This window comes from Staurois parvus, unplaced genomic scaffold (assembly GCF_062004578.1).
Source record: "Staurois parvus isolate SC_StPar_1 unplaced genomic scaffold, SC_StPar_1.0 ptg002777l, whole genome shotgun sequence".
NCBI lineage: Eukaryota > Metazoa > Chordata > Amphibia > Anura > Ranidae > Staurois > Staurois parvus.
This window is the reverse complement of record NW_028320573.1, coordinates 87758-114020: the sequence shown is the minus strand read 5'-3', so window position 1 is coordinate 114020 and position 26263 is coordinate 87758. Positions and strand designations below refer to the sequence as shown.

Here is a 26263-nt window from a genome sequence, read left to right as displayed (position 1 = left end):
TTCACACCTCAGACCACTCCCACCCTTGCAAACAAAAGATATGTTAATGACCATTCACATCTCAGACCTCTCCCACCCTTGGAAACAAAAGCTATGGTAAGGACCATCCACACCTCAAATTCCTCATGCAGACCCCCTGCCAGGCAGCCTTGATGACTCCCTCCACCAGACACCTTTCCCACCCTTGGAAACAAAAGAAATGTTAATGAGCAACTCACTCCTAAGCTAATCTCAACACATACTGCTGTCTCTGCTTCTACTCTCTGTATTCCTCTGAAACAGTCTGAAATAGTTAATAATTTACCACTTTTCAGTGAATTCTGGGCATTTGGGATGTTCTCCTGTGCTTCTCTTTAAAAAAAAAAAAATGCTTATAAACGCGTTATGCAAACGCGGCTAAACACACGTTTTTTAACCTACATTTTCTAGCAGTTTCCATCATTCAGAAGTGTCCCGCGTACATGGGGCCTTAGCCTTTAACTGCAAGCTTGCTACCCCCTTTTGTACCCAATGTGTGAAGAAAATTGGTGTAGGTTTAGAAAAATCTATTCAAACATCAGGGCTAACGTGATAGATATTGCCCTGGGAAGATTCTGACTTTGCCCTGCAAGGCATGAATTCTGTCAGTGGAGGCATCTGGAGCTTTGTTTTGCTTTGTGTGTAGAAAGGTCACTTTGCATAAAAGCAAGGAAGCTCAGAAGAATCTTTGTAGTGTATTAATATACTTTACGACATGAAAATGCTTTACACACAAACTATTGCTACTATAAAAAAACAATGTAAGAGTGGCTGATATACATACAACAAGCAAAATGCTACGTACTTCCTAGCAAATCTGGACCTGTGGTCTGTATACAATAGAAATACACTAAAAAGTTACTTAGCTCAGGTTCTCACGATCTCCTTGGGCATCAAGGACCCTCGGCTTACTCTACAAGCGGTTGCAGGAAATTGGGCAAAAGTGTACCTTTCTTCTGGCACAGACCTTCGTTATGTCAATATAGCCCCTAGCTACATCGCCAACCTCATCCGCAGATACCGCCCAAATCGCCCACTCCGCTCCTCCCAAGATATCTTCCTCTCTAGCTCTATCATCACCTCCTCCTACCCTCGCCTTCAGGACTTCTCCAGAGCTTCCCCCATCCTCTGGAACTCCCTACCCTAGTATGTCTGGTCAGCCCCCACCCTGTCTGCCTTTAGGCGATCTTTGCAAAATCACTTATTCAGGGAAGCCTACCCCACCCCCACCTAAGAACTGTACTTGAGCCACCTCAGCCAGATCATCCGCCGCAGCTATCACCTCCCCCTTCCTTTAGATTGTAAGCTCCACGAGCCGGGCCCTCCTATTCCTTCTGCACTGAAATGTATTGTAATTGTACTGTCTCCCTTTTATTGTAAAGTGCTGTGCAAACTGTTGGCGCGATATAAATCCTGTATAATAATAATATAGTCCTACAAACAACTCTTGCTTCTCTGAAGTCTCCAGAACTGTGCCTTTGTTTTTGAGCATGGTCACGTCCTTTCCCCTCCCACCATTTCTTTTACATCATTTCCTGTCCTGGGCTTCACAAACCAGTCCAACAAGTTCATTTGTATATCAGTGGAGGAGGCCGAGCTTCCAAAAACACATGGTACTAAAATCCAACAATCCATTTATGTCTATGCTATAAAAATTACGAAAATAATATAAAAATTACAAAAATATAAAAATTACAAAAATAATATAAAAATTACGAAAATAATAGCAACACAAGCTTACGTACTTTTTCTGTGTATTTATATCCCCAGATGCTTGATTAGTTTATAATTTATAATTTGCTATCTTTGTTCTACATTACTTCCTATGGCATGGTTTCATACTTTTGCTTTTCTTTTCTTCTTTTTTTTTGTTTAGCATGCAGCTCACCTGCCGGCCAGGTCTCAGCTGCGTCCTTTGGAGCTTCCTGGAGAAAATGCCGATCAACGCCAAGAGCTAGAAACGATTCGCAGATACTATGAGATGGCAAGAGAAGAGGTCCTAAGGCTGCAGCAGGAGCTGTCGAGGAGATCTTCCGAGTGTCTAGCTCTGGCCACTGAAAGAGATCGGAGCAAAACCGAGTCGGACCAACAGATCCGGCAGTTGGAAGAAGCACTACGTGATGTACAGAAGCGGATGTTGGATTCTGAGAGCAAAGTGAAGCAGATGCAGACGCACTTCCTGGCCCTGAAAGATCATCTGACCCAGGAAGCTCTAAACGGCAGCTCACGTGCAGGAGAACTACAGGAGCAGCTCCAAGAAGTAAAGAGCAAATACGAGGGAGCATCTGCTGAAGTCGGAAAGCTGCGCAACCAGCTGCGTCATAATGAGCTCTTGGTGCAGGAACTGCGCAGAGAGGATGCTCGTCTGCGGAAGGACAACAGGCGTCTGCAAGATGAGCTAGCCGTTTGTGAAGAGGAGAAGGAAAAAGCTGAGCGAAGGGCCCAAGAGGTTGGAGAGCAGCTGGGGTTGGCCGTCACCACTGACAAGTTTGAAAACATGAGATGCCTTTTAACTAATGAGGTGAATGAGAAGTCCCGGAGATTAGAAGAAGCTGAACGGGAGCTGAGCCGCGTCAGGGATGAATTTGAAGCTGCAAATAAGGAGAAGAAGAGGTCTGAACCCAAGTTGGACATGCTAAAGAAGGAGATGGATGATTTCAAAGTAAGGAACAGCAGCCTCACACGGGAAAATGAGAAGCTGCATTCTGAGAAGATTCTGCTGCAGAGGCAAATCGAAGAGCTAAGAGGGCAGATGAGAAGTCAGCATGTTCCTGCACAGCTGCATGCCGAGACTAAGAGAGCCTGTGAGGAAACCATAGCCCTGCTGAGCCAAAAGCTAACGGAGTCGGAGCAGAATCACAGGAAGGTTGAACTGGAGCAAGAGAAACTGCTGGAGGAAAAGAAGACTTTGAAGGAGGGCATGGTTCTCCTCCAAGCATCCACCACTTCCCGCCAGGAGCATGAAACCGAGATGAAACAGATGCAGTCAAAGGTCAAACAACTGGAGAAACAGCTGGCTGACATGACTAAGAAATGTGAAGAAGAAGCAAAGAGAGGCTGTTCTCTATTGTCGGAGAACGCCAGCCTAAAGGAAAATCACATACCACTCGCCACACACCTGCAGGCCTCCGTCTCGCTGACCGCAGAGCTGGAGAAAGCTAAAGCCGAGGTGGCCATGGTCAGTAAGCAACTGGAGAGCGAGACAAAACAGGTGACGGCTATGCAAGCCAATCTGGAAAAACAGATTATGAAGCAGAAAAGCCTGCAAGCACAGCTGGATAGTGAATCGGCCCTGAAGTTAGAATTGCAGACCCGGCTGAAGAGCCAAACTGCGAAGGAGGCAGAACTGCAAGAAAGTCTGAGAGCCGAGGTCTCCAAAAATGCAGAACTGCAGACACGGGCGACTGGAGATGCTTCCGCGCGGTCAGAGTTGCAGTCGCAATTGGACAAGCTTAAGGAACAGATCCGCTCTGATTATGTAAGTAGAAAGCAACATGGGGACAAGGTGGCCGAGCTGCAGAAATGTGAAGAAAAGATGAAGCAAGAGTGTTCCCAGGCATTCTCGAAGTATCAGCATGAAAAAGAAGAGGTGAACAGGCTTCAGGCAGCTATTAAAGAGCAGAGAACGGAGCTGGACACACTGCAACGTTGCATCACTGAAAAATACGCCCCGCTTACAAGTATGGAGGAGAAGGAGAAGAACTTCTTGGCAGCCAAAAAGGAAATTGAGTTCGAGTTGCAGAAACAGTGTCAAGTGACTCAAGAGGCAAAAGAAAGTCTGTCCAAACAGCAACAAGAGGCACTTCAACTCAGAAAGGAACTGGACATATCAAAGAAGACCCTTCTCCAAGAGCAGACCTCCCGAAAGGAAGAGGAGGCCGCCATGCTCAAAGAACTGGAGGAGCTCCGAGCTGGTCTACAGGACCTGCAGAAGACACGGGTCCAGGCTGAGGAAAAGCAGCGTGCATTGCAGGAAGAAAACCAAAAAACCACCCGGAAGCTGAACGCTCTGCAGGAATGTCTTAGCAGTCAATACATTCCCATACAAAATCACAATGAGTTGAAGAGCACACTGGACGGTATCAGAGCTACCCTTGAAGCTGAGATAAGTGCCAAAGTCAGCCTGTGCGAGAAGATGCAGGAAAAAGTGCACGACTTGGAAAAGGAACTGGAGGAACAGAGACGATCTAGTATTTCCGGTGCAAGGCATGCTGAGGAAAAGGAGGACTGGCAGAGAAGGGAGGCCGCAGCTCAGGCGAAGTTGCAGGAGAAGGAGAAGGCTCTGCTTGCGGCTGATCAGGAAGCAAAGGGACTACAAGAAGAGTTGAAGAGGGCCCAGCAAAAGTTAGAGGAAGTGCAGAGTCACAGGCAGAGGGAAAAAGTCGATTTTACTGCAGCAAGGACAGCCCTGGAGCAGAGAGTGGCACTGCTGGAAGACACCAATAGCAAATACAAAGAGGAGAACAAACAGATGGCGCAGAAGCTGCAGGATGCGCTCGCGCAGTGCGAGAAGGTCAAGCAGAAGAACCAGAGTCGTGAACAAGAGATCACCCAGCTAAAGGGGAAACACGAACAATGTCTTTCCACCATTGATGGGTTGCAGGAGAACATCCAGAAATCGTCTAGAGACCTGGAGAGCAAAGAAAAGCAGGTGAGACGCGGTGCACAAACCCTTCATGTGTGTCTTGCTGATAGGATACATTTTTGTAAGCATATGTTTTTCTTTTTTTATTAGAGTTTAATACTACAATTTGTGTTGTTGTTCTGTATGCTAGAAAAGTTTGATTAGAAAAAAAAGTTTATACTCACCTAGGTGGATGCAGAATCGATCTGATGCTGCATCTGTCCCCCACCACCTCGAAGACCGAGCACTGAGCAATCAAAGACGGCTGATTGCTCAGTTCTCGGTCTTCAGTGAGCAGAGAGTCGGTGACTGTCAGCCGCCAGCTCAGTGCTCTGCCCCTCTAGGCTGTGCAGGAGGCAGGAGCATCTGGCTCAGGCTCTCAGAGGCTGGCTGAGCTAGGTGCCGGTCCAGGCACCTGGGTGGGTCCCGACAAGTCGCGATCTCTCCAGAGTCTGGAACAGCTGAGTGACATCAGCCGACAGCGGGCTTTAGCCCATTGTCAGATGATTAATGGGTCACGGGAGTGCAGAATGAAGTGCACTCCTATGATCCCTAGGAGAAGTACAGCAAAAAGAGCTTTGGCCCAATTTCTTGTTTAACTACTTGGTGCCGGACGAACGCAAATGTGCGGCCTCCCAGCGTCTGGGCCTAGACGCCGAGCAGCCTCTCATTTGCGTTCTATTAAAAAAAAAAAACGTGCTGAGAGCGCGCGCCCTGAGCACTCCCAGCACACATGTCCAGTACTCATAGGTTGCGATCTCCTCTTTTGATCGGGACCTTTCCCGATCATGTGACCCTAAACCCCGCCCCGCCTCCCGGCTTCTGAAACCCTTAAAGGGCCAGGAGGCGCCAGCGCCTAGGGGTTAAAGCAGAATTAATCTCTCTCAATCAACCTGAAAAATTAGAAATCCTTGTACGGCTAGCCTTAGTAAATAGGTAGGGAGGTCTAGTAAATTTACATTTCTTCAGTAGCTGCTTCCTGGTTTCTGGCCTAGGCCAGAATTATGTAATATATCCCAGGAGTCTTTTGGGAGGAGGGGCTTTCTCAGCTAAGCACATCTTCCCATCTACATGCCTGAGCTAAGGGCAGACAGATTCCAGGAGGTTAATGCTACCTGAATCATCTGCCTATAATCAAGATGGCCACGGCTAGAAATGCTCGGGGGGGTCAACACTAAAGCATGAAGACATAGATGGATGGGGGGAGTTTGCTTTGAATATTAAAAAATAATTCATGTTTTCAGTTTGTAGTTCTCAGATACAGTTGAGTTCCTCTTTAATATGTAAATTGGTATCCAAGTATTACCATCGATTTTTATATTCCTGGCATCCTTTAAAGGCTTTTTTATGGAGGCCATGGATTGCTGAGGTGTGGGTTTTTTTTTTTTTTGTTTTTTGGGTTTTTTGACAACTGGAACATGACTATGGGGCAAATGACTAACAGTGTCAGAGCCTTTTTGTATATTGAAGAGATCTGGTGCGTTCTTGCGGTTTGTCTCTATCTGCTCTTTTCTGTAAGTTTTTGATGTTTTGGTTTTTCTTTTGGGAAGGTCTCCGTTCTTCTCAAGGATGTAGAGAGGCTGAAGCTGTCCTTGTCCCAGCTCTCTGGGAAAAGCCAACTAATGGAGCCTCTGCAGAGTCAGATCAAAGCCCTGCAGTGCCAACTGGATGTAAGTAATGGCGTGGAACTGTGCTATACTCCGAAACGTAGGCCTTGTAGGCGGGCATTACGCCATTTCCTATAGACCAGTGGTTCTCAACCTTCCTAATGCCGCGACCCTTTCATACAGCTCCTCATGTTGTGGTGACCCCCAACCATAAAATTATTTACCCAGTAATTATAAGTCATGAAGTGTCGTTTTACCTCCAATACTGCTGCTTTCTACACAGTAGCTGCTTTCTACACAGTAGCTGCTTTCTACACAGTAGCTGCTTTCTACACAGTAGCTGCTTTCTACACAGTAGCTGCTTTCTACACAGTAGCTGCTCTTTACACATCGGAAATATGTGTTTTCCTGATGGTCTTAGGTGACCCCTGTGAAAGGGTCGTTCGACCCCCAAAGGGGTCGCGACCCACAGGTTGAGAACCACTGCTATAGACGATAACATTTCCCTTTTTAATTCTGATGACTCTAGTAAAGCATTGGTAAGTTATTTAAAGCTGAAATAAACAGTTGTTTTCAGTGTACCATGTGATCTGTGTTAATGCTAGCATGCCCTAAGCAGGGGGGGACGGGGGACGTATTGTTATCCCATTTATTTATTTCAGGTACTTATATAGCGCCATCAATTTACGCAGCGCTTTACATATATATATTGTACATTCACATCAGTCCCTAACCCTCAAGGGGCGTACAATCTAAGGTCCCTAACTCACATTCACCATGTTAGGGCCAATTTAGACAGGAACCAATTCGCCTACCAGCATGTCTTTGGAGTGTGGGAGGAAACAGGAGTTCCTGGAGGAAACCCGCAAAGGGAGAACATGCAAACTCCAGGCAGGTGGTGCTGTGGCTGGGATTCGAACCAACGACCCCTAGTACTGCTAGACGGAAGTGCTAACCATTTAGCCACTGTGCTGCCCATTTCTCTCCCTTCTCCTTCTTTTCTGCCCCTCTTTCCCCTTTTGCTTGTCATACAAATGTTTTATGTTGTACCCTTGCTGTTTTTGTTTCAATAAAGTTGCTTTACAAAGTTAAAAAAGCTGAAAGAAAGGCTTTTTTTTTTTTTCCCTTTAATTTCGAGACCATACATCATTTTAACCACTTCCCGTCCGGCCAGACGGGGGCGCTGCCGAAGCGGGTGGACGTTTCTAAACGTCCTCTCCACATCCATTGCCTGGGCGTGCTCCCTGGGAGCGTGCGGCACTGAACACAGATCGCTGTACGGGACCTCTGTGTGAGGTCCCGATCATGCGATCACTGATTGACCAGGCAGCGACCAAATGAATAGTAATAAATAAGATCTCACTTCCTGACATCATTGCTTACTACTTGTGAAATCTGTGAATAATCACAGAGGTCACATGGTACAGGGCTATTCACGACAGCCTTGTACCATGTGACAAGCTGTGACCAATCACAACTCACACAGTATTTCTCAATGGCTGCAAGAATGCAGCCAGAGAGAAGGAGAAATGATTGCTTTTACAGCCTTTATAGGTGTAAAAGCAATCAGTGTAAAACTGCGAAACACAGAACGCTGTATGGGACCTCTGTGTGAGGTCCTGATTCATGTGACCACTGATTGTCGAATCAGTGATCACATGAACAGTAATAAACATGATGTCACTTCCTGACATCATTGCTTACTACGTGTGAAATCTGTGAATAATCACAGAGGTCACATGGTACAGGGCTATTCACAACAGCCTTGTACCATGTAACAAGCTGTGACCAATCACAGCTCACACAGTATTTCTCAATGGCTGCAGGAATGCAGCCAGAGAGAAGGATAAATGCTTGCTTTTACAGCCTTTATGGGTGTAAAAGCAATCGGTGTCCCAGAAGACTACGGGGCCATTCACAAAGTGCAGAGCTTCTCGCGCATGCTCAGTGAGCACCCGCCTGTGAAGCCGCAAGCTGTCACAGCCGGGTGCCCACATTAAAGATGCCGGCGCCAGGGAGAGAAGACGGTCGGTGAAACCAGCCATGGTGAGGACACCGCGGGACCGAGGGACAGGTAAGTGTATTTTAACCACCTGCCACCCAGCCACTGTATAAATACGGCGGCAGGGTGGCACGGCTGGGCAAAAGCACGTTTTAAAACGTGCGTTTGTAAACAGGTAGGGGGCGCCGCCGCCATACTTGTCCCTCCGATCACAGCCGCGGATGTCAGTCGCCGGGTTACAGCTGGTCGTTACCAGCAATGTTCCGGCGATCGGCGGCAATCACTGACAGAGAGCAGGGCTGCAGTAACTGTGCTTTCTGTCAGTTCCCTGACAGCTCCTGACATGCTGAAAGGGACAGAAGAGTTTCTCTCTCCCGATCAGTGGTGTTCCCTGCAGTACACACCCCGCCCCCTAGTAAAACACTCCCCTCACACAGTTAACCCTTTCCCTGAATAATAAACTTAACTCCTTCCTCCCCAGTGCCGTTAGTACAGTGTCAGTGTTTTTTTTTTTGCACTGATCACTGTATTGGTGTCACTGGGGATGTCAGTGACCTCAAGTCAGTACCCCCCAATGTCAGAATGTCCGTCGCAGTCCCGCCATAAGTCGCTGGTCGCCACCATCATTAGTATAAAAAAAAACCTAAAAATCCCAGTATCTTTCCCGCCATTTGTAAACGCTATAACTTTTACGTTAACCAACTAATTTACACGTATTGGGGTTTTTTTGTAGCAAAGACATGTCGCAGAATGCATTTTGGCAGAAATTTGACTAAATTTGATTTTTGCATTTTTTTTTTACTGGACATGTTTTATAGCAAAAAGTATAAAATATTGTTTTTTTTCTTCCTCAAAATTGTCAGCCTTTTTTTTTATAACGCAAAAAATAAAAACCGCACGGGCGATCAAATACCACCGAAAGAAATCTCAATTTGTGGGGTAAAAAAGGATGTAAATTTCATTTATGTACCGTATTGCATGACCGCGCAATTGTCCGTTAAACTAGCGCAGCGCTGTATAGCAGAAAAATGGTGTAAATTGCTGTATCTATCCCATAGTTTGTAGACGCTATAACTTCACACAAAGCAATCAATATACACTTATTGGGATTTATTTTACCAAAAACATGGAGCAGAATACATTTTGGCCTAAATTTATAACCAAATTTGAGTTTACTATACCGTATTTTTCGCCGTATAAGACGCACCTAGGTTTTAGAGGCAGAAAACAGGAAAAAAAAAATTCTGAACTAATTGACTGCAGACACAGTACAGGAGATGACCAGAGACTGCGGACATAGTACAGGAGATGACCAGAGACTGCGGACACAGTACAGGAGATGACCAGAGACTGGGGACACAGTACAGGAGATGACCAGAGACTGCGGACACAGCACAGGAGATGACCAGAGACTGCGGACAGCACAGGGATGACCAGAGACTGCGGACAGCACAGGGATGACCAGAGACTGCGGACAGCACAGGGATGACCAGAGACTGCGGACAGCACAGGGATGACCAGAGACTGCGGACAGCACAGGGATGACCAGAGACTGCGGACAGCACAGGGATGACCAGAGACTGCGGACAGCACAGGGATGACCAGAGACTGCGGACAGCACAGGGATGACCAGAGACTGCGGACAGCACAGGGATGACCAGAGACTGCGGACAGCGTACAGGAGATGACCAGAGACTGCGGACACAGTACAGGAGATGACCAGAGACTGCGGACACAGCACAGGAGATGACCAGAGACTGCGGACATAGTACAGGAGATGACCAGAGACTGCGGACACAGTACAGGAGATGACCAGAGACTGGGGACACAGTACAGGAGATGACCAGAGACTGCGGACACAGCACAGGAGATGACCAGAGACTGCGGACAGCACAGGGATGACCAGAGACTGCGGACAGCACAGGGATGACCAGAGACTGCGGACAGCACAGGGATGACCAGAGACTGCGGACAGCACAGGGATGACCAGAGACTGCGGACAGCACAGGGATGACCAGAGACTGCGGACAGCACAGGGATGACCAGAGACTGCGGACAGCACAGGGATGACCAGAGACTGCGGACAGCACAGGGATGACCAGAGACTGCGGACAGCACAGGGATGACCAGAGACTGCGGACAGCGTACAGGAGATGACCAGAGACTGCGGACACAGTACAGGAGATGACCAGAGACTGCGGACACAGCACAGGAGATGACCAGAGACTGCGGACACAGCACAGGGATGACCAGAGACTGCGGACACAGCACAGGAGATGACCAGAGACTGCGGACACAGCACAGGAGATGACCAGAGACTGCGGACACAGCACAGGGATGACCAGAGACTGCGGACACAGTACAGGAGATGACCAGAGACTGCGGACACAGTACAGGAGATGACCAGAGACTGCGGACACAGCACAGGAGATGACCAGAGACTGCGGACACAGCACAGGAGATGACCAGAGACTGCGGACACAGCACAGGAGATGACCAGAGACTGCGGACACAGCACAGGAGATGACCAGAGACTGCGGACACAGCACAGGAGATGACCAGAGACTGCGGACACAGCACAGGAGATGACCAGAGACTGCGGACACAGCACAGGAGATGACCAGAGACTGCGGACACAGCACAGGAGATGACCAGAGACTGCGGACACAGCACAGGAGATGACCAGAGACTGCGGACACAGCACAGGAGATGACCAGAGACTGCGGACACAGCACAGGAGATGACCAGAGACTGCGGACACAGCACAGGAGATGACCAGAGACTGCGGACAGTACAGATGACTGCTGACCTTTGGGGAGGGAGGGGGAGCGGGTACCTGAATTTGACAGGTACCCGCTCTTCCGCAGAGTTTTGTTTGACCTTACCTGTTCCTCGATCCAGCCGCACGCTGTCTTCCCGGCTTCTGTAATGGCGCTCGGCATGACAGCCGGGTGCCCAGTGCGCATGAGCGAGAAGCACTTGCGCTTTGTGATTGGTCCGGCGGCTTCTGGGATCTGTCGTGTGTCCCAGGTACCGCTTCTTGCGCATGCGCACTTGGCACCCGGCTGTCATGCCCAGTGCCCACACTACAGAAGCCGGGAAGACAGCGCGCCGCTGGATAGAGGAACAGGTAAGGTCCCGCTGCAGAGCTGAGCGGCCGGCCCGGTATTCTGACACGGCCGCGGTGGAAATACCGGACCGGCCGCTCCATATTCGCTCTATAAGACGCACTGACATTTCCCCCCCAGTTTTGGGGAAGAAAAAGTGCGTCTTATACGGCGAAAAATACGGTATATGTTTTATAGCTGAAAGTAAAAAATATTGTTTTTCTTTTTTTTTTGTTTATAGCGTGAAAAATAAAAAGCGCACAGGTGATCAAATACCATCGAAAGAAAGCTCTATTTGTGTGAAAAAAAAGGACGCAAATTTCGTTTGGGTGCAGCGTTGCATGACCGCGCAATTATCAGTTGAATTAGTGCAGCGCCGGGTAGCAAAAAGAGGCGTGGTCATTAAGGGGGGTAAATCCTCAGGAGGGCAAGTGGTTAAAAGTCAGCAGCCACCGTTTTTGTAGCTGCTGACTTTTTTTTTCAGCCGGAACTCCACTTTAAAGAGTTACACGGAACAAACTACCACGTAGGTCTTCCGTGGGCAAAGAGCGTTGGTAAGAGGCAGTGCAGTCAGTGTCATTTATGTGGTCATTATCTAGGTTGGTGTTTTGTAGATCTTCTCTGTTCCCTTTCTTCGTTGTCTAACGGACGTATTATTTCCTACAGGAGTCGCAGCGCAGGCACCAGGAGATCGTCTCCATTTATCGCTCCCATTTGCTGAATGCGGTGCAGGTAAGACTCCGCCTAGTTTAGTACTGCGTACAATATTAGGAAATGCGGTTCAGTGTAAAACATTTTCAGATTCTGCAGCCCGACTGAAAAGCTTAAACTGGAGCATCCATCCAGTGACACCATCCATCCAGTGACACCATTCCATAGAACCTTTTCATGATCCTCCGGCAATGAACTGTATAAATAGGCATTTCAAGTAGAATAAGGTGCAGTGCAGGGGTGGACTGACAACTCATGGGGCCCCCGGGCAATAGGGGATCATGGGGCCCCTGTGTCCTTGCCCAAACTCAAAAAAGCCTATGAAAAAGGTACCAGAGGTATCTCATGGGGCCCCCTACTGACCCCGGGCCCTCGGGCAGCGCCCGAGTTTCCAAATGATCAGTCCGCCCCTGGTGCAGTGTACACAATGTACCAAGTAAGGGCAGCCAAAGCTGGCGTCCGGGAATTGTCGTCTGGCTACTGCGCATGCCCATCCAATTCTCACGCATGAGCAGTAAGCAAGCAGTGCGGGAACCCAGTTGTAGGAATGGCGCCTCTCCTCCTTCTCCCAAATCATCATCTGGCAACGACCTTAAAGCGATTCTAAAGGTCCATGGAGGGGGGATAACAAACATGCCATTACTTACCTGCTGTGTTCGTGGTTTTGCACCATGCAGCTCAGATCCTCCTCTTCTTGGGTCCCCCACAGGCTCTCCTGGCCCCTCCCTCCTGTCGGGTGCCCCCACAGCAAGCAGCTTGCTATGCGGGGCACCACTGCTCCGTGTGTCCACTCGCACACAGAGCCGCGGCTTGGCCCCACCCCCTCTCTCTCCTCATTGGCTGGCTGTGATTAACGTGGCTCCTGCTGCTGTCACAGCCAATGAGAAGGCAGAGACCTGGGACAGCCGAGGCTGTCGTTCACATCGCTGGATCGTGATGGGGCTTTGGTAAGTATTGGGGGGGGGGGCTGGGGAAGCTGCTGCTGCGCACAGAAGGTGTTTTAGAATTGTTTTGTTTACAAACCGTTCTCTTCGCTGTCGGAGATGCTCATCAACCACCGGGCGGCGGCAAGTAATCGCAGGCTGGGACCCGGTGATTGATGGTCGTGCATGCGCCTCCTGCCTGGAAAAGCAAAATCACGCATATATCCACGTGATTGTGCGCACCCCTGACCCCCTGTAGTAGTATGTCTGCTATGGGGCGGCAGGAATGCGGTTAAGCAATCCATAGATGATGGAATTTTTCTTCCTACAACCATGAGTTGGCCGAAAAGAAAATCGCTGGATTCTCCCATCTGTAGAGACAGTGGAATCCCTCCCGCAGCTCTATTTTGTTCTGCCGGCGGGGAACCTTCCCTGCTGGTAGAACACAATGATTACTGCTGGGGGCTGTAGCCGCTGGCAGTAATCAAATGCAAAAAGTTCGACATACTGGTTGTACTGAAGTCGATGGAGGAATTTAAAAAATTTTCGTACTTGTCCCTTCTAATCATTTCAGAAGAAAGCTGTGTACTAACGATCAGATTACCGTACGATCGCTTCGAAAGACGTATTTTTCGTATGATTTTCTGATCGTGTGTATTAGGCTTTGAGGGGAGATTTACTCCAACTGGAGCACTCAGAATCTGGTGCAGCTGTACATGCTAGCCAATCGGCTTCTAAAGCAGGCCATGCATGGGTTGAATCCTGAACGATTTTTCAATCGAAAATCAAAAACATCGTTCGTTCTGTAATCTGATGGTGCCACCAATGATTTCGAAAATCGGTTGTTTTTCCAAGAATTTTCCAGCAAGCCCGATAAACGAAATGGGAAGGAAACACGAAAATCGGACCTAAGAATAATCAGCCGATTTTTGCTCTCTTAGTGGGGGTATTGAAGCTGGTGCAGCTGTACATGGTAGCCAATCCGCTTCTAAAGCAGGCCATGCACGGGTCGAATCCCGAATGATTTTTCGATCGAAAACATCATTCATTCTCTAATCCGATGGTGCCACCAATGATGTCGAAAATCGGTAGCTTATCGGGCATGCTGGAAAATTCATGAAAAACGAAATGGAGAGGAACCACGAAAATCAGCCAAATATCGAATCTAAGAATAATCAGCCGATTTTCCCTCTGTTAGTGGGGCACAATAACGAGCGAAAATCGGCCGATTATTCTTGGGTCCAATTTTTGACCGAAAAATCATTCGAAAATCGACCCACATATGGTTGGCCTAACTTCAGCTTGTTCAATTAGGCTTTGCCAATAAAACCTGGAAGCTGATTGGTTTCTGCGCAGAGCTGCACCAGATTTTCCACTCTCCAGTTTTAGTAAATCGACCCCCAGAGTGACTTTGCAGCGCCTCCAGGTATCTGGGGGTATTGAAGTTGGTGCAGCTGTACATGGTAGCCAGTACGCGACTAAAGCAGGCCATGCATGGGTCGTATCCCGAACGATTTTTGCGATCGAAAACATCATTCGCTCTGTAATCCAATGGCGCCAACAATGATTTTGAAAATCTGTCGTTTTTCACAAATTTTCCAGCATGCCCAATAAATGAAATGTGGAGGAAACACGAAAATCGGACCTAAGAATAACACTGTTCAACAAATTTTTATTTTTTGCCAGTTTTGGAAACAAAAGGATCCATTTCTTAATGAATTTCACATTCTGAGTTCAAATAGAACAATGAAATTTGTCAATTGGCTCTAGTTTTTCTGTAAACGGAAAGTTTTCTACTGTAGGCGTAATGACTACATAATGCACAATAATTATATAGATAGATGTCTTTCCACAAATATAAAGCAAGTGATATTGACTACATAACAAAGCCTAAATGGCAGAATATATTGCATAGGATTACCAAGAAAAATTATAGCCATAAGCTAAGTTGAATCATTTTAATACTTAGGATTCTCACTAGTTTTGTCTTCAGTTTGTGTCGGTTTTGCTTCTCTTGGCTTTTCTCTTGTATTCGAGGAAAGGGCTATCTCTTACAACTGCACGTGACTACACGCTTCAGGTTCTTCCTCACTTGGCTCAACCACGAAGGATTCTGGTGCTTTAGGAATTGGTAGCCCCTCTCCATGAGGAACTGGACGTATTGCCGATGGAATATTTGGATAGTGCACAGATAACTTTTTCTTCTTATTTAGCCCTTTTACAATTGGAGGTACCATACAAAAGTAACAATTACTAACATGATCTGTTGGCTCTCTCCAAATCATTGGCACAGCGAAAGGCATAGATGCCTTTTTTCCATTCAACCATTGCTCCAGTGCCGTCCCACAAGAATTGCAGCATATATGTGGTGCCCAGCTCTTGTCCTGGTCTCCTATCTTGCAGCCAAAATACAAGTTGTAGGCTTTCTTAATCATTCCTGTTATCCTCCTTTTTTGTGAGATAAAAGTTATTTCACCGCAGATATAGCAGAAATTATCTGCTTTATTCACACAAGTTCGAGGCATTACTGAGTAGCCTATATAAGCAGAAAACGAAATGTAAAGACGAACTCCAATCAGCTACAGATACTGCAGCTTTTATGCAGCGAAGTGATGCAATTAAAGGCTAATATTGCATCATCTCAGTATACATGACATTTTCTATTGGTCACCAGTATCAATTGCGCAATATGCAGCTGAAGTTGCATCATAATTTTGAATGGCTTACGTCATTAGATGGGTGAATATATCATGGAAACTAGAGCCAATCAACATTTTTTAGGGTCATTTTCGTTTTCAGCACCCCAAAATTATGTAAGATTAGCTCATTTTATGCCCAAAACTTTTTACCTGTTGAACAGTGTAATCGGCCGATTTTCGCTCTGGTAATGGGGCCCAATAACAGCGAAAATCGGCCGATTATTCTTAGGTTCGACTTTCGAGTAAAACATCGTTCGAAAATCGACCCATGTATGGCCGGCCTAACTTCAGCTTGTTCGATTAGGCTTTGGCAATCAAACCTGGAAGCTGATTGGTTTCTACGCAGAGCTGCTCCAGTTTTTCCACTCTCCAGTTTTGGTAAATCAACCCCCAGAGTGACTTTGCAGCGCCTCCAGGTATCTGGGGGTATTGAAGTTGGTGCAGCTGTGCGTGGTAGCCAATCAGCTTCTAAAGCAGGCCATGTATAGGTCGAATCCTGGAAGATTTTTGCAATCGAAAACATTGTTCGTTCTGTAATCTGATGGTGCCACCAATGATTTCGAAAATCAGTTGTTTTTCACGAATTTTCCAGCAAGCCCGATAAACGAAATGTGGAGGAAACACAGAAATCAGACCTAAGAATAATCGGCCGATTTTTGCTCTGTTAGTGGGGGTATTGAAGTTGGTGCAGCTGTACATGGTAGCCAATCCGCTTCTAATGCATGGGTCGAATCCCGGCCGATTTCACTCTGTTAGTGGGGCCAATCGGCTTCTAAAGCTGGCCATGCATGGGTCGAATCCCGAACGATTTTTCAATCGAAAACTTTGTTCAATCTGTAATCCGATGGTGTCACCGATGATGTCGAAAATCAGTCGTTTATCGGGCATGCTGTAAAATTCATGAAAAACGAAATGGAGAGGAACCACGAAAATCGGCCAAATATCGAACCGAAGAATAATCGGCCAATTTTCGCTCTGGTAATGGGGCACAATAACAGAGTGAAAATTGGCCGATTCTTCTTAGGTTCGACTTTCGAGTGAAAAATCGTTTGAAAATTGACCCACATATGGCCGGCCTAACTTCAGCTTGTTCGATTAAGCTTTAGCTGGAAGCTGATTGGTTTCTACGCTGAGCTGCACCAGATTTTGCACTCTCCAGTTTTGGTAAATCAACCCCCAGAGTGACTTTGCAGCTCCTCCAGGTATCTGGGGGTATTGAAGTTAGTGCAGCTGTACATGGTAGCCAATCAGCTTCTAAAGCAAGCCTTGCATGGGTCGAATCCCAAATGATTTTTCGATCGAAAACCTCATTCATTCTCTAATCCGGTGGTGCCACCAATGATGTCGAAAATCGGTCGTTTATCGGGCATGCTGGAAAATTCATGAAAAACGAAATGGAGAGGAACCACGAAAATCGGCCAAATATCGAACCTAAGAATAATCGGCCGATTTTCGCTCTGTTAGTGGGGCACAATAACGAGCGAAAATCGTCCGATTATTCTTAGGTCCGATTTTTGACCGAAATCATTCGAAAATCGACCCACGTATGGCCGGCCTAACTTCAGCTTGTCCAATTAGGCTTTGGCAATAAAACCTGGAAGCTGATTGGTTTCTACGCAGAGCTGCACCAGATTTTCCACTCTCCAGTTTTAGTAAATCGACCCCCAGAGTGACTTTGCAGCGCCTCCAGGTATCTGGGGGTATTGAAGTTGGTGCAGCTGTGCGTGGTAGCCAATCAGCTTCTAAAGCAGGCCATGTGTGTGTCGAATCCTGGAAGATTTTTGCGATCGAAAACATTGTTCGTTCTGTAATCCGATGGTGCCACCAATGATTTCGAAAATCGGTCGTTTTTCACGAATTTTCCAGCAAGCCCAATAAACGAAATGGGAAGGAAACACGAAAATCGGACCTAAGAATAATCGGCCGATTTTTGCTCTGTTAGTGGGGGTATTGAAGTTGGTGCAGCTGTACATGGTAGCCAATCAGCTTCTAAAGCAGGCCATGCGTGGGTCGAATCCCCAACGATTTTTCAATCGAAAACATTGTTCGTTCTGTAATCCGATGGTGCCACCAATGATGTCGAAAATTGGTCGTTTATCGGGCATGCTGGAAAATTCATGAAAAACGAAATGGAGAGGAACCACGAAAATCGGCCGAATATTGAACCTAATAATTTTTGCTCTGTTAGTTAGAAGCTGATTGGTTTCTACGCAGAGCTGCACCAGATTTTCCACTCTCCAGTTTTAGTAAATCGACCTCCAGAGTGACTTTGCTGCGCCTCCAGGTATCTGGGGGTATTGAAGTTGGTGCAGCTGTGCATGGTAGCCAATCAGCTTCTAAAGAAGGCCATGTATGGGTGGAATCCCGAACGATTTTTCGATCAAAAATTTAAAACATCGTTTGTTCTGTAATCCCACGGTGCCACCAATGATTTCGAAAATCGGTCGTTTTTCACGAATTTTCTAGCAAGCCTGATAAACGAAATGGGGAGGAACCACGAAAATCGGACCTAAGAATAATTGGCCGATTTTCGCTCTTAGTGGGGCACAATAACAGAGTGAAAATCGGCCGATTATTCTTAGGTCCAATTTTCGATCGAAAAATCGTTTTACAATCAACCGACATATGGCTGGCCTTCAGCCTGTTCAATTAAGCTTTGGCGATAAAACCTGGAAGCTGATTGGTTTCTATGCAGAGCTGCACCTGATTTTCCACTCTCCAGTTTTAGTAAATCGACCCCCAGAGTGACTTTGCAGCTCCTCCAGGTATCTGGGGGTATTGAAGTTGGTGCAGCTGTGCATGGTAGCCAATCAGCTTTTAAAGCAGGCCTTGCATGGGTCGAATCCTGGAAGATTTTTCGATCGCAAATCGAAAACATCGTTCATCCTGTAATCCGATGGTGCCACCAATGATGTTGAAAATCGGTCATTTATCGGGCATGCTGGAAAATTCATGAAAAATGAAATGGAGAGGAACCACGAAAATCGGCCGAATATCGAACCTAAAGATTTTTGCTCTGTTAGTTAGAAGCTGATTGGTTTCTATGCAGAGCTGCACCAGATTTTCCACTCTCCAGTTTTAGTAAATCGACCCCCAGAGTGACTTTGCAGCTCCTCCAGGTATCTGGGGGTATTGAAGCTGTTTTTATCTGCTAGTATGATCGTCTTCTTCTCTTTCCAGGGTCACATGGATGCCGACGTACAGGATGCTTTGTTACAGATCATCCACATGCGGCAAGAGATCGTCTGCTGATTTCCCTTCACTGAAATCTAGGAATCGGTGGGGTAGCCGGCGGAACACTACAAATCCGAAAACACAACTTTCACTGTATACTGTGCTAATCCTGGGTGCTGCAGTCCCAGCGTTCGATCACCCACAGCCAAGACACGCTCTGCTGGTAGATAGTATGAAATGTAACAGAAACGAGGAATGTTGTGTATTAGAAGAGGGGAGAGTTGTATAGGGAAAGGAAATCTAGACACTAACAAAGGGGGGAAATCGGATGGGATTGAAGAACGAATGTGATCATTGGTGGTATAGGTAGGTGAATCGCAGGAAGTATAGAATGTGGTGGATGGGCCACGAGGTGGGAGGGAGGATCTGATGGCTTGAGTAAGAGAAGGAAAGGAAAGACATTTGGACCCAAATATGTGAGGTTGGTGCAGAAGGTGTATTAACAGAAAGATGACGAATGTAGAAAGTCCGGTGGAAACTGTGGGGGGGGGGAGGGGATGAAGATGGCGGAATGTAGAAAGTCTGGTGGAAACTGTGGAGGGGTGAAGATGGCGGAATGTAGAAAGTCCGGTGGAAACTGTAGGGGGGGGAGAGGGGATGAAGATGGCGGAATGTAGAAAGTCCGGTGGAAACTGTGGGGGGACGGGATGAAGATGGCGGAATGTAGAAAGTCTGGTGGAAACGTTAGTGGGGGATGAAAATGGCGGAAATACAAGACGATGGGAATTCATATCCAATCGAGATGAGGGATTAGTATGTCAAAATAAGGAAGGGACCTCTGACATTTTTTTTTTGTTTTTGATGGAGGTTCCCATTCAGAGGTCTCAACATTCAAATATTTTTGAAGCCTTTCTCTTCATTTGGTTGGTGCACAAGAGACTCGCCTAGTTGTACCATTTACTGTCTGACTAGTTGGACTAGTTGGCTTGTGTATTATGTCACCGATGGGTTCGGGTTTCACTGGTTAACTGTTGATTGCTGCGATTGGGATTCCTCTGGCCGGTTTATCTCAACGGTACCTCGGTTTACGAATTTAATGCGTTCTCCGGGACGTTTCGTATTGCGAAAAATTAGTAAACCGCGTTTTCCCATAGGAATGCATTGAAAACCAATTAATCCAATTAATCACTTCAAGTTTATAAAGTTTTGAACAGATAAAAGACCCTTTTTTTTTTTTTTACCTCCGGAACGGATTAATTGGTTTTCAATGCATTTACGAATTCATTTTTAATCATGTGCCTCCCTATACAGTATGCAGGAGCCTCCTTGAGGGTCTGCAGGAGCCTCCTTGAGGGTCTGCAGGAGCCTCCTTGAGGGTCTGCAGGAGCCTCCTTGAGGGTCTGCAGGAGCCTCCTTGAGGGTCTGCAGGAGCCTCCTTGAGGGTCTGCAGGAGCCTCCTTGACGGTCTGCAGGAGCCTCCTTGACGGTCTGCAGGAGCCTCCTTGACGGTCTGCAGGAGCCTCCTTGAGGGTCTGCAGGAGCCTCCTTGACGGTCTGCAGGAGCCTCCTTGACGGTCTGCAGGAGCCTCCTTGACGGTCTGCAGGAGCCTCCTTGACGGTCTGCAGGAGCCTCCTTGACGGTCTGCAGGAGCCTCCTTGACGGTCTGCAGGAGCCTCCTTGACGGTCTGCAGGAGCCTCCTTGACGGTCTGCAGGAGCCTCCTTGACGGTCTGCAGGAGCCTCCTTGACGGTCTGCAGGAGCCTCCTTGACGGTCTGCAGGAGCCTCCTTGACGGTCTGCAGGAGCCTCCTTGACGGTCTGCAGGAGCCTCCTTGACGGTCTGCAGGAGCCTCCTTGACGGTCTGCAGGAGCCTCCTTGACGGTCTGCAGGAGCCTCCTTGACGGTCTGCAGGAGCCTCCTTGACGGTCTGCAGGAGCCTCCTTGACGGTCTGCAGGAGCCTCCTTGACGGTCTGCAGGAGCCTCCTTGACGGTCTGCAGGAGCCTCCTTGACGGTCTGCAGGAGCCTCCTTGACGGTCTGCAGGAGCCTCCTTGACGGTCTGCAGGAGCCTCCTTGACGGTCTGCAGGAGCCTCCTTGACGGTCTGCAGGAGCCTCCTTGACGGTCTGCAGGAGCCTCCTTGACGGTCTGCAGGAGCCTCCTTGACGGTCTGCAGGAGCCTCCTTGACGGTCTGCAGGAGCCTCCTTGACGGTCTGCAGGAGCCTCCTTGACGGTCCGCAGGAGCCCGACATTGCACCCATCTGCTGATTGCAGGTGCAATGCTCTGCACGCTGCTTAGGGGAAAATAAAAAAATGATAAACGCACATTTGTTTTACCTGCAAAAAAAATAAATGTGCATTTATGATGTTTTTTTTCAAAAGGCGAACTTGTCCTTTGAATGCTTGACTAATTAGGGGGTGCATGGATAAGATGTATTCCTTACCTAGGGGCTGTGGGTGTCCCTGCAGCAACATCACATGCAGTGTAGAGATAATAAACCTGCATTGTACACGAGAACAGCATGTGGCTCAAAGCTACTTAGAGGGGATGTTGCTCGGGGCGGTTTAAGGTAGCCTGACGGAGCCAGGAATAGGATATTAAAGCGGAGCTCCACCCCAAAAGGGAAAGTTTTGCTTTAACGCATTGTCCCCTGCTCCATGTTAAGGATCGGCACCTTTTGGGGAGCAGGGAAGGGGAGCGGGTACCCGAATTTGAGGCGATCGGAAGCAGTTGTCCTCCCCCCTCCATCCCCATAGTCTTCTGGGACACGTGAGAGCTCCCAGAAGACTACGGGGCCATTCACAAAGCACAGCGCTTCTCGCACATGTGCAGGGGTCACCCGCAAGCAGTCACAGCCGGGTGCCCACACCAAAGATGGCGGGGAGAGAAGACGGCCGGTGAAACCAGCCGTGGTGAGGACACCGCCGGACCGAGGGACAGGTAAGTGTCTGTTTTAAAAGTCAGCAGCTACAGATTCTTTTTTTAAATCAACTGGATTTTTGAAGAGAATCCGCTCCTGACAGAAGCCGACCAATTCAAAGAAAAGCCGGGTTGTTTCCTCCTGTCACACGCAGCTAAAAAAAAAAAAAATGCCAATGAACCACCTTGAAGTAATCCTGCGGCCAATGAAACCAGGAAAATGCGTTGCAGGCCCAGGCGTCAGCACACCAGTTCTCTTCTCGGTGCCCCAGGATCGCCCTAGAGAGGTTCGCTTTCCTCCAGATTTTTGGCCGCTGGGTTGGCTTTAAGCTGTGCCCTGGCTGAAAAGATGCCCTGTGTGCCACCACCCTGGACATGCGGTACGTTCAGAGACGCTACACGGCTAGCACATACATGGTCTGTGGGAGTGTTTTTTTTTTTTTTTTTTTCTGTAGAGCAACTCCCGCAGATCTCATTTTAAAGCGCTGTCGCAAACTGCGAGCAGGCAGGCATTTGATATGCAGAAGAGACATGTAATGCCATAAAATACACCTACCTGACCGCTCGCGATGTTCTGCGGCACCTAAACTGAGCTGCGCATTTTGCAGCTCAGCTGACGTCGCCAGCCCAGTTCACATGCGCGGGGATGAAAGATGCCCTGTGTGCCACCACCCTGGACATGCGGTACGTTCAGAGGCGCTGCGCTGCGTTGCGTTGCGCTGCTAGCACATACATGGTCTGTGGGAGTTATTTTTTTTGTAGAGCAACTCCCGCAGATCTCATGTTAAAGCGCTGTCGCAAAGTGCGAGCAGGCAGGCATTTGATATGCAGAAGAGACATGTAATGCCATAAAATACACCTACCTGACCACTCGCAATGTTCTGCGGCAAGTATACTGAGCTGCGCATTTCGCAGCTCAGCTGACGTCGCCAGCCCAGTTGACATGTGCGGGGGATGACTGACTCCTGCGCATGCACGGAAGTGACGTCAATCTGTGTCAGCCAATGAAGCGACCTGAAGATCACCACTCGTGCAGGCGCCAATGAGGATTGGGAGGGGTAAGGGCTTCTTTAAGGATACACAAATGTTTTTTGTTTTAGGGTTTTTCTCTGACAGGATGGCTTAGGTCAAGGTAGGCAACCTTGGCACTCCAGCTGCTGTAGAACTACAAGTCCCATGAGGAATTGCAAGACTGGCGGCTGCAGTCATGACTCCCAGAGCCAGAAGCATGATGGGATTTGTAGTTTCACCACAGCTGGAGTGCCGAGGTTGCCTACCCCTGGTTTTGGTCATTCCAGTCCAGTTCAACCAATAAGAGGGTGAGGTCAGACCGGCACTTTTAGCACCGCTCAAGAAAATGAGTCCATTTAGTCTCTTCCACATAGATTTGTCTGTCCCGTCACAGGAGAAGGGGTGAGCAACTGTGGCCCTCCAGCTGTTGTGGGACTACATCTCCCAAGAGGCCTTGCAAAACTGACAGCTACAAGCCTGACTCTGAGGCATGATGGGAAGACTGACAGTTACTCCTAGAAGCAGAGGCATGATGGGACCTGTAGCTCCACAACAGTTGGGGGCCACTGTTGCCCACCCCTGACTTGGTGTATTTATAGATTTTTGGTCCATGTGACAGGGCCGGGACCAGTGGCTGTCAATTTATAAGCCAAAGGGGGGCTCCAATGTGGCCTCTGACATCACCAACAATCCCACTATAAACTGCTTAAGTCCGGGGGCCGCACATCACATACTGGAAAGACTGACGGTTACTTCTAGAAGCATAGGCATGATGGGACTTGTAGTTCCACAACAGTTGGGGGCCACTGTTGCCCACCCCTAACTTGGTGTATTTATAGATTTTTGGTCCATGTGACAGGGCCAAGACCAGTGGCTGTCAACTTATAAGATAAAGGGGGGCTCCACTGTGGCCCCTGACATCACCAACAATCCCACTACAGACTGCTGAATTCCGGGGGTCTCACATCACATACTGAAGGGCCGCAGGTTGGGCACAATTCCTGTTTGAACGAGCCTGTCGAGACTCTTCACAGCATTTCCACACTAGTGGTTGTGGGGGAGGGGGGAGCGGTAAAACCCTGCAGTTGAGCTGCAGTTTTACTGCCTCCCAACCATTTCCACTTTAGCTGCAGGAACAGCAGCTGAGAGTGTACATATGCTGCAGCAGGAATTACACCCCGTCACCCGTCGACCCATTCCAGTGCAATGTACACGGTTGCGGCGCACTAGCGTGGGGTCCAAGGGGGTTAAAGCAGGCGGTGAGGAGGCTACACAGCACCTCCTTACAGCCTGTCAAATGCTTTCTGAAGAGCGACCTGAAAACATTCACACAAGCTTTGGTCTCTGAAGAGTGATCCAAGTCCTTCCGGGACTGGAGAGACTTTCTGTCATCAGATCCTTTCCCAAAAAAAAAAAAAAAAGATAAAGTGGATGTGATTACCATGAAACATGTTAGAAAAACATTTGGTAATGAAGCTGAAAAAACGTGCCAATCCGACATCCCCCCCCCCACGTCTTTCGGGCAAAGGCTTCGATCTTTTGTACCAAACAAATGAAGTGGGAGGAGACTTGAGAAGCGGGAGGAGACCAGGTTTTGATAGACCGAGCAGAGCAAAGTGTCACCAAGGTGCGGACCTGGCTGGCCAGGTTCAGAGACGGACATTTTTTTTTTTTTTTTTTAGACTTTTTGGGGTCGTCCTATATATACCAGTTTACACTTTCCAATACAAGTTTACACTCCCAGTACATAGAGATCTATATTTATAAATATATATATATTTTGTATGGAGATTATGATTTACTTCTCTTTAACAAGGAATAGATCAGCTGGTCTGATAATATTTTTTTTTTTCTTTTTTTTTTCCAAGGTATCTAATCTTGTAGCACATAGTCTTTGGGGTGGCAGAACTGTACAGTAGGCTGTATAGCGAGAGATTTTGCTGTCTGACTTTTGTTGCCGTCTTGTCTGATTTTTATAGCCGTGTCTGTAGGAGAGTTGCCATTGCACAGCCGTGTAGCCTGTCTATTGGCCGAACCCTCGCTGTGCACGTCTGGGCTCTCTTAGGGAAGGCTTCAGGGGCTGTGTTCACCGGTTTCAACTGGATTCATATAATCTCAAATAAAAGAGACTTTACTTACATTTGTGTTTTTGTTTTTTTTTTTTATATGGTTTATAGGTGTCCCAGTAATAAAACATAAAGGTGCGGCGCTGCAGATATCAAAAGAATTATGGAAGAGAAGTAAAATTGAATTAAAAGTCCAATTTGCATATGATAGAGATGAAATGGGACACCAATAATGTCATAAAATGCTTCAAATCTGGTGAGGAAGATAGAGAGGATCCACCAACACCCAAAAAATTCTGCCTCCTACCAGACCAAATTGACCCCCAGTTATGGACGGGTCAAAGTGCAATTTCCAAAAGCAGGCTATGGATCTGGACACTTTATGGCTCCAAAAAGGATTGACCTCCCCAGTTATGGACGGGTCAAAATGCGCAGTGCAATTTCCAAAAGCAGGCTATGGACCTGGACACTTCATGGCTCCAAAAAGGATTGAAATGGCTCCCAGTTATGGAGCCATGAAGTGTCCAGGTCCAGAGCCTGCTTTTGGAAATTGCACTGCGCATTTTGACCCGTCCATAACTGGGGGCCGTTTCGATCCTTTTTGGAGCCATAAAGTGTCCAGATCCATAGCCTGCTTTTGGAGACTGCACTGCGCATTTTGACCCGTCCATAACTGGGAGCAGTTTCAATCCTTTTTGGACTGGTCAAAATGCACAGTGCAATTTCCAAAAGCAGGCTATGGACCTGGACACTTCATGGCTCAAAAATGGATTGACCTCAGTTATGGAAGGGTCAAAATACGCAGTGCAATTTCCAAAAGCAGGCTATGGACCTGGAGATTTCATGGCTCCAAAAAGGATCGAAACAGCCCCCAGTTATGGACGGGTTAAAATGTGTAGTGCAATTTCCAAAAGCAGGCTATGGACTTGGACACTTCATGGCTCCAAAAAGGATCGACCTCCTCAGTTATGGATGGGTCAAAATACGCAGTGTAATTTCCAAAAGCAGGCTATAGACCTGGACACTTCATGGCTCCAAAATGGATCGAAACGGCCCCCCAGTTATGGATGAATAAACGCCCGCTGAATTAATTCCAAAAGCAAGCCGTGATCTGGACAATTTTCTGGCTCCAAACTCATATGTCAAAAATTAGACTAGAAGGTGAACCTGCAGAAACGAATTATCCTCACAGAGGACAATCACATTTAGGAAACCAGAAGATCCTCATAGTGTAATTACAAAAAGATTTATTGCCTCAAAGCGTAGAATAAAACGTACATCAAAGTAAAGGATAAAACCGCATGTCACCATAGATAAGAATGGTATGTTTCAAACCAATAAAATGGCTGCCACGTTCCGGTACGTTGTTGACGTTGCGCGCTCTGGCTCCTCCCTGCGTG

The 26263-nt window shown here is 47.6% G+C and overlaps 1 protein-coding gene and 1 long non-coding RNA gene across 2 annotated transcripts in view; both read left to right on the top strand.

Annotated features, from left to right (window-relative positions):
* Window positions 1-20418, top strand: part of UACA (uveal autoantigen with coiled-coil domains and ankyrin repeats) — a 46641-nt gene extending 26223 nt beyond the window's left edge. Inside the window, exons 12-15 of the mRNA XM_089666686.1 lie at window positions 1895-4669; window positions 6193-6312; window positions 12025-12090; window positions 18872-20418. Coding sequence (XP_089522812.1) covers window positions 1895-4669; window positions 6193-6312; window positions 12025-12090; window positions 18872-18943 — 3033 coding nt within the window. The 3' untranslated portion in view covers window positions 18944-20418. The remainder of the gene's footprint in view (window positions 1-1894; window positions 4670-6192; window positions 6313-12024; window positions 12091-18871) is intronic.
* A 536-nt stretch (window positions 20419-20954) lies between these two features.
* On the top strand, window positions 20955-24935 carry LOC149429139 (uncharacterized). Its single transcript, XR_016310602.1, has 2 exons — window positions 20955-22215; window positions 22534-24935. It is a non-coding gene; the product is annotated as an uncharacterized LOC149429139 (long non-coding RNA).
* Window positions 24936-26263: the final 1328 nt, after the last annotated feature.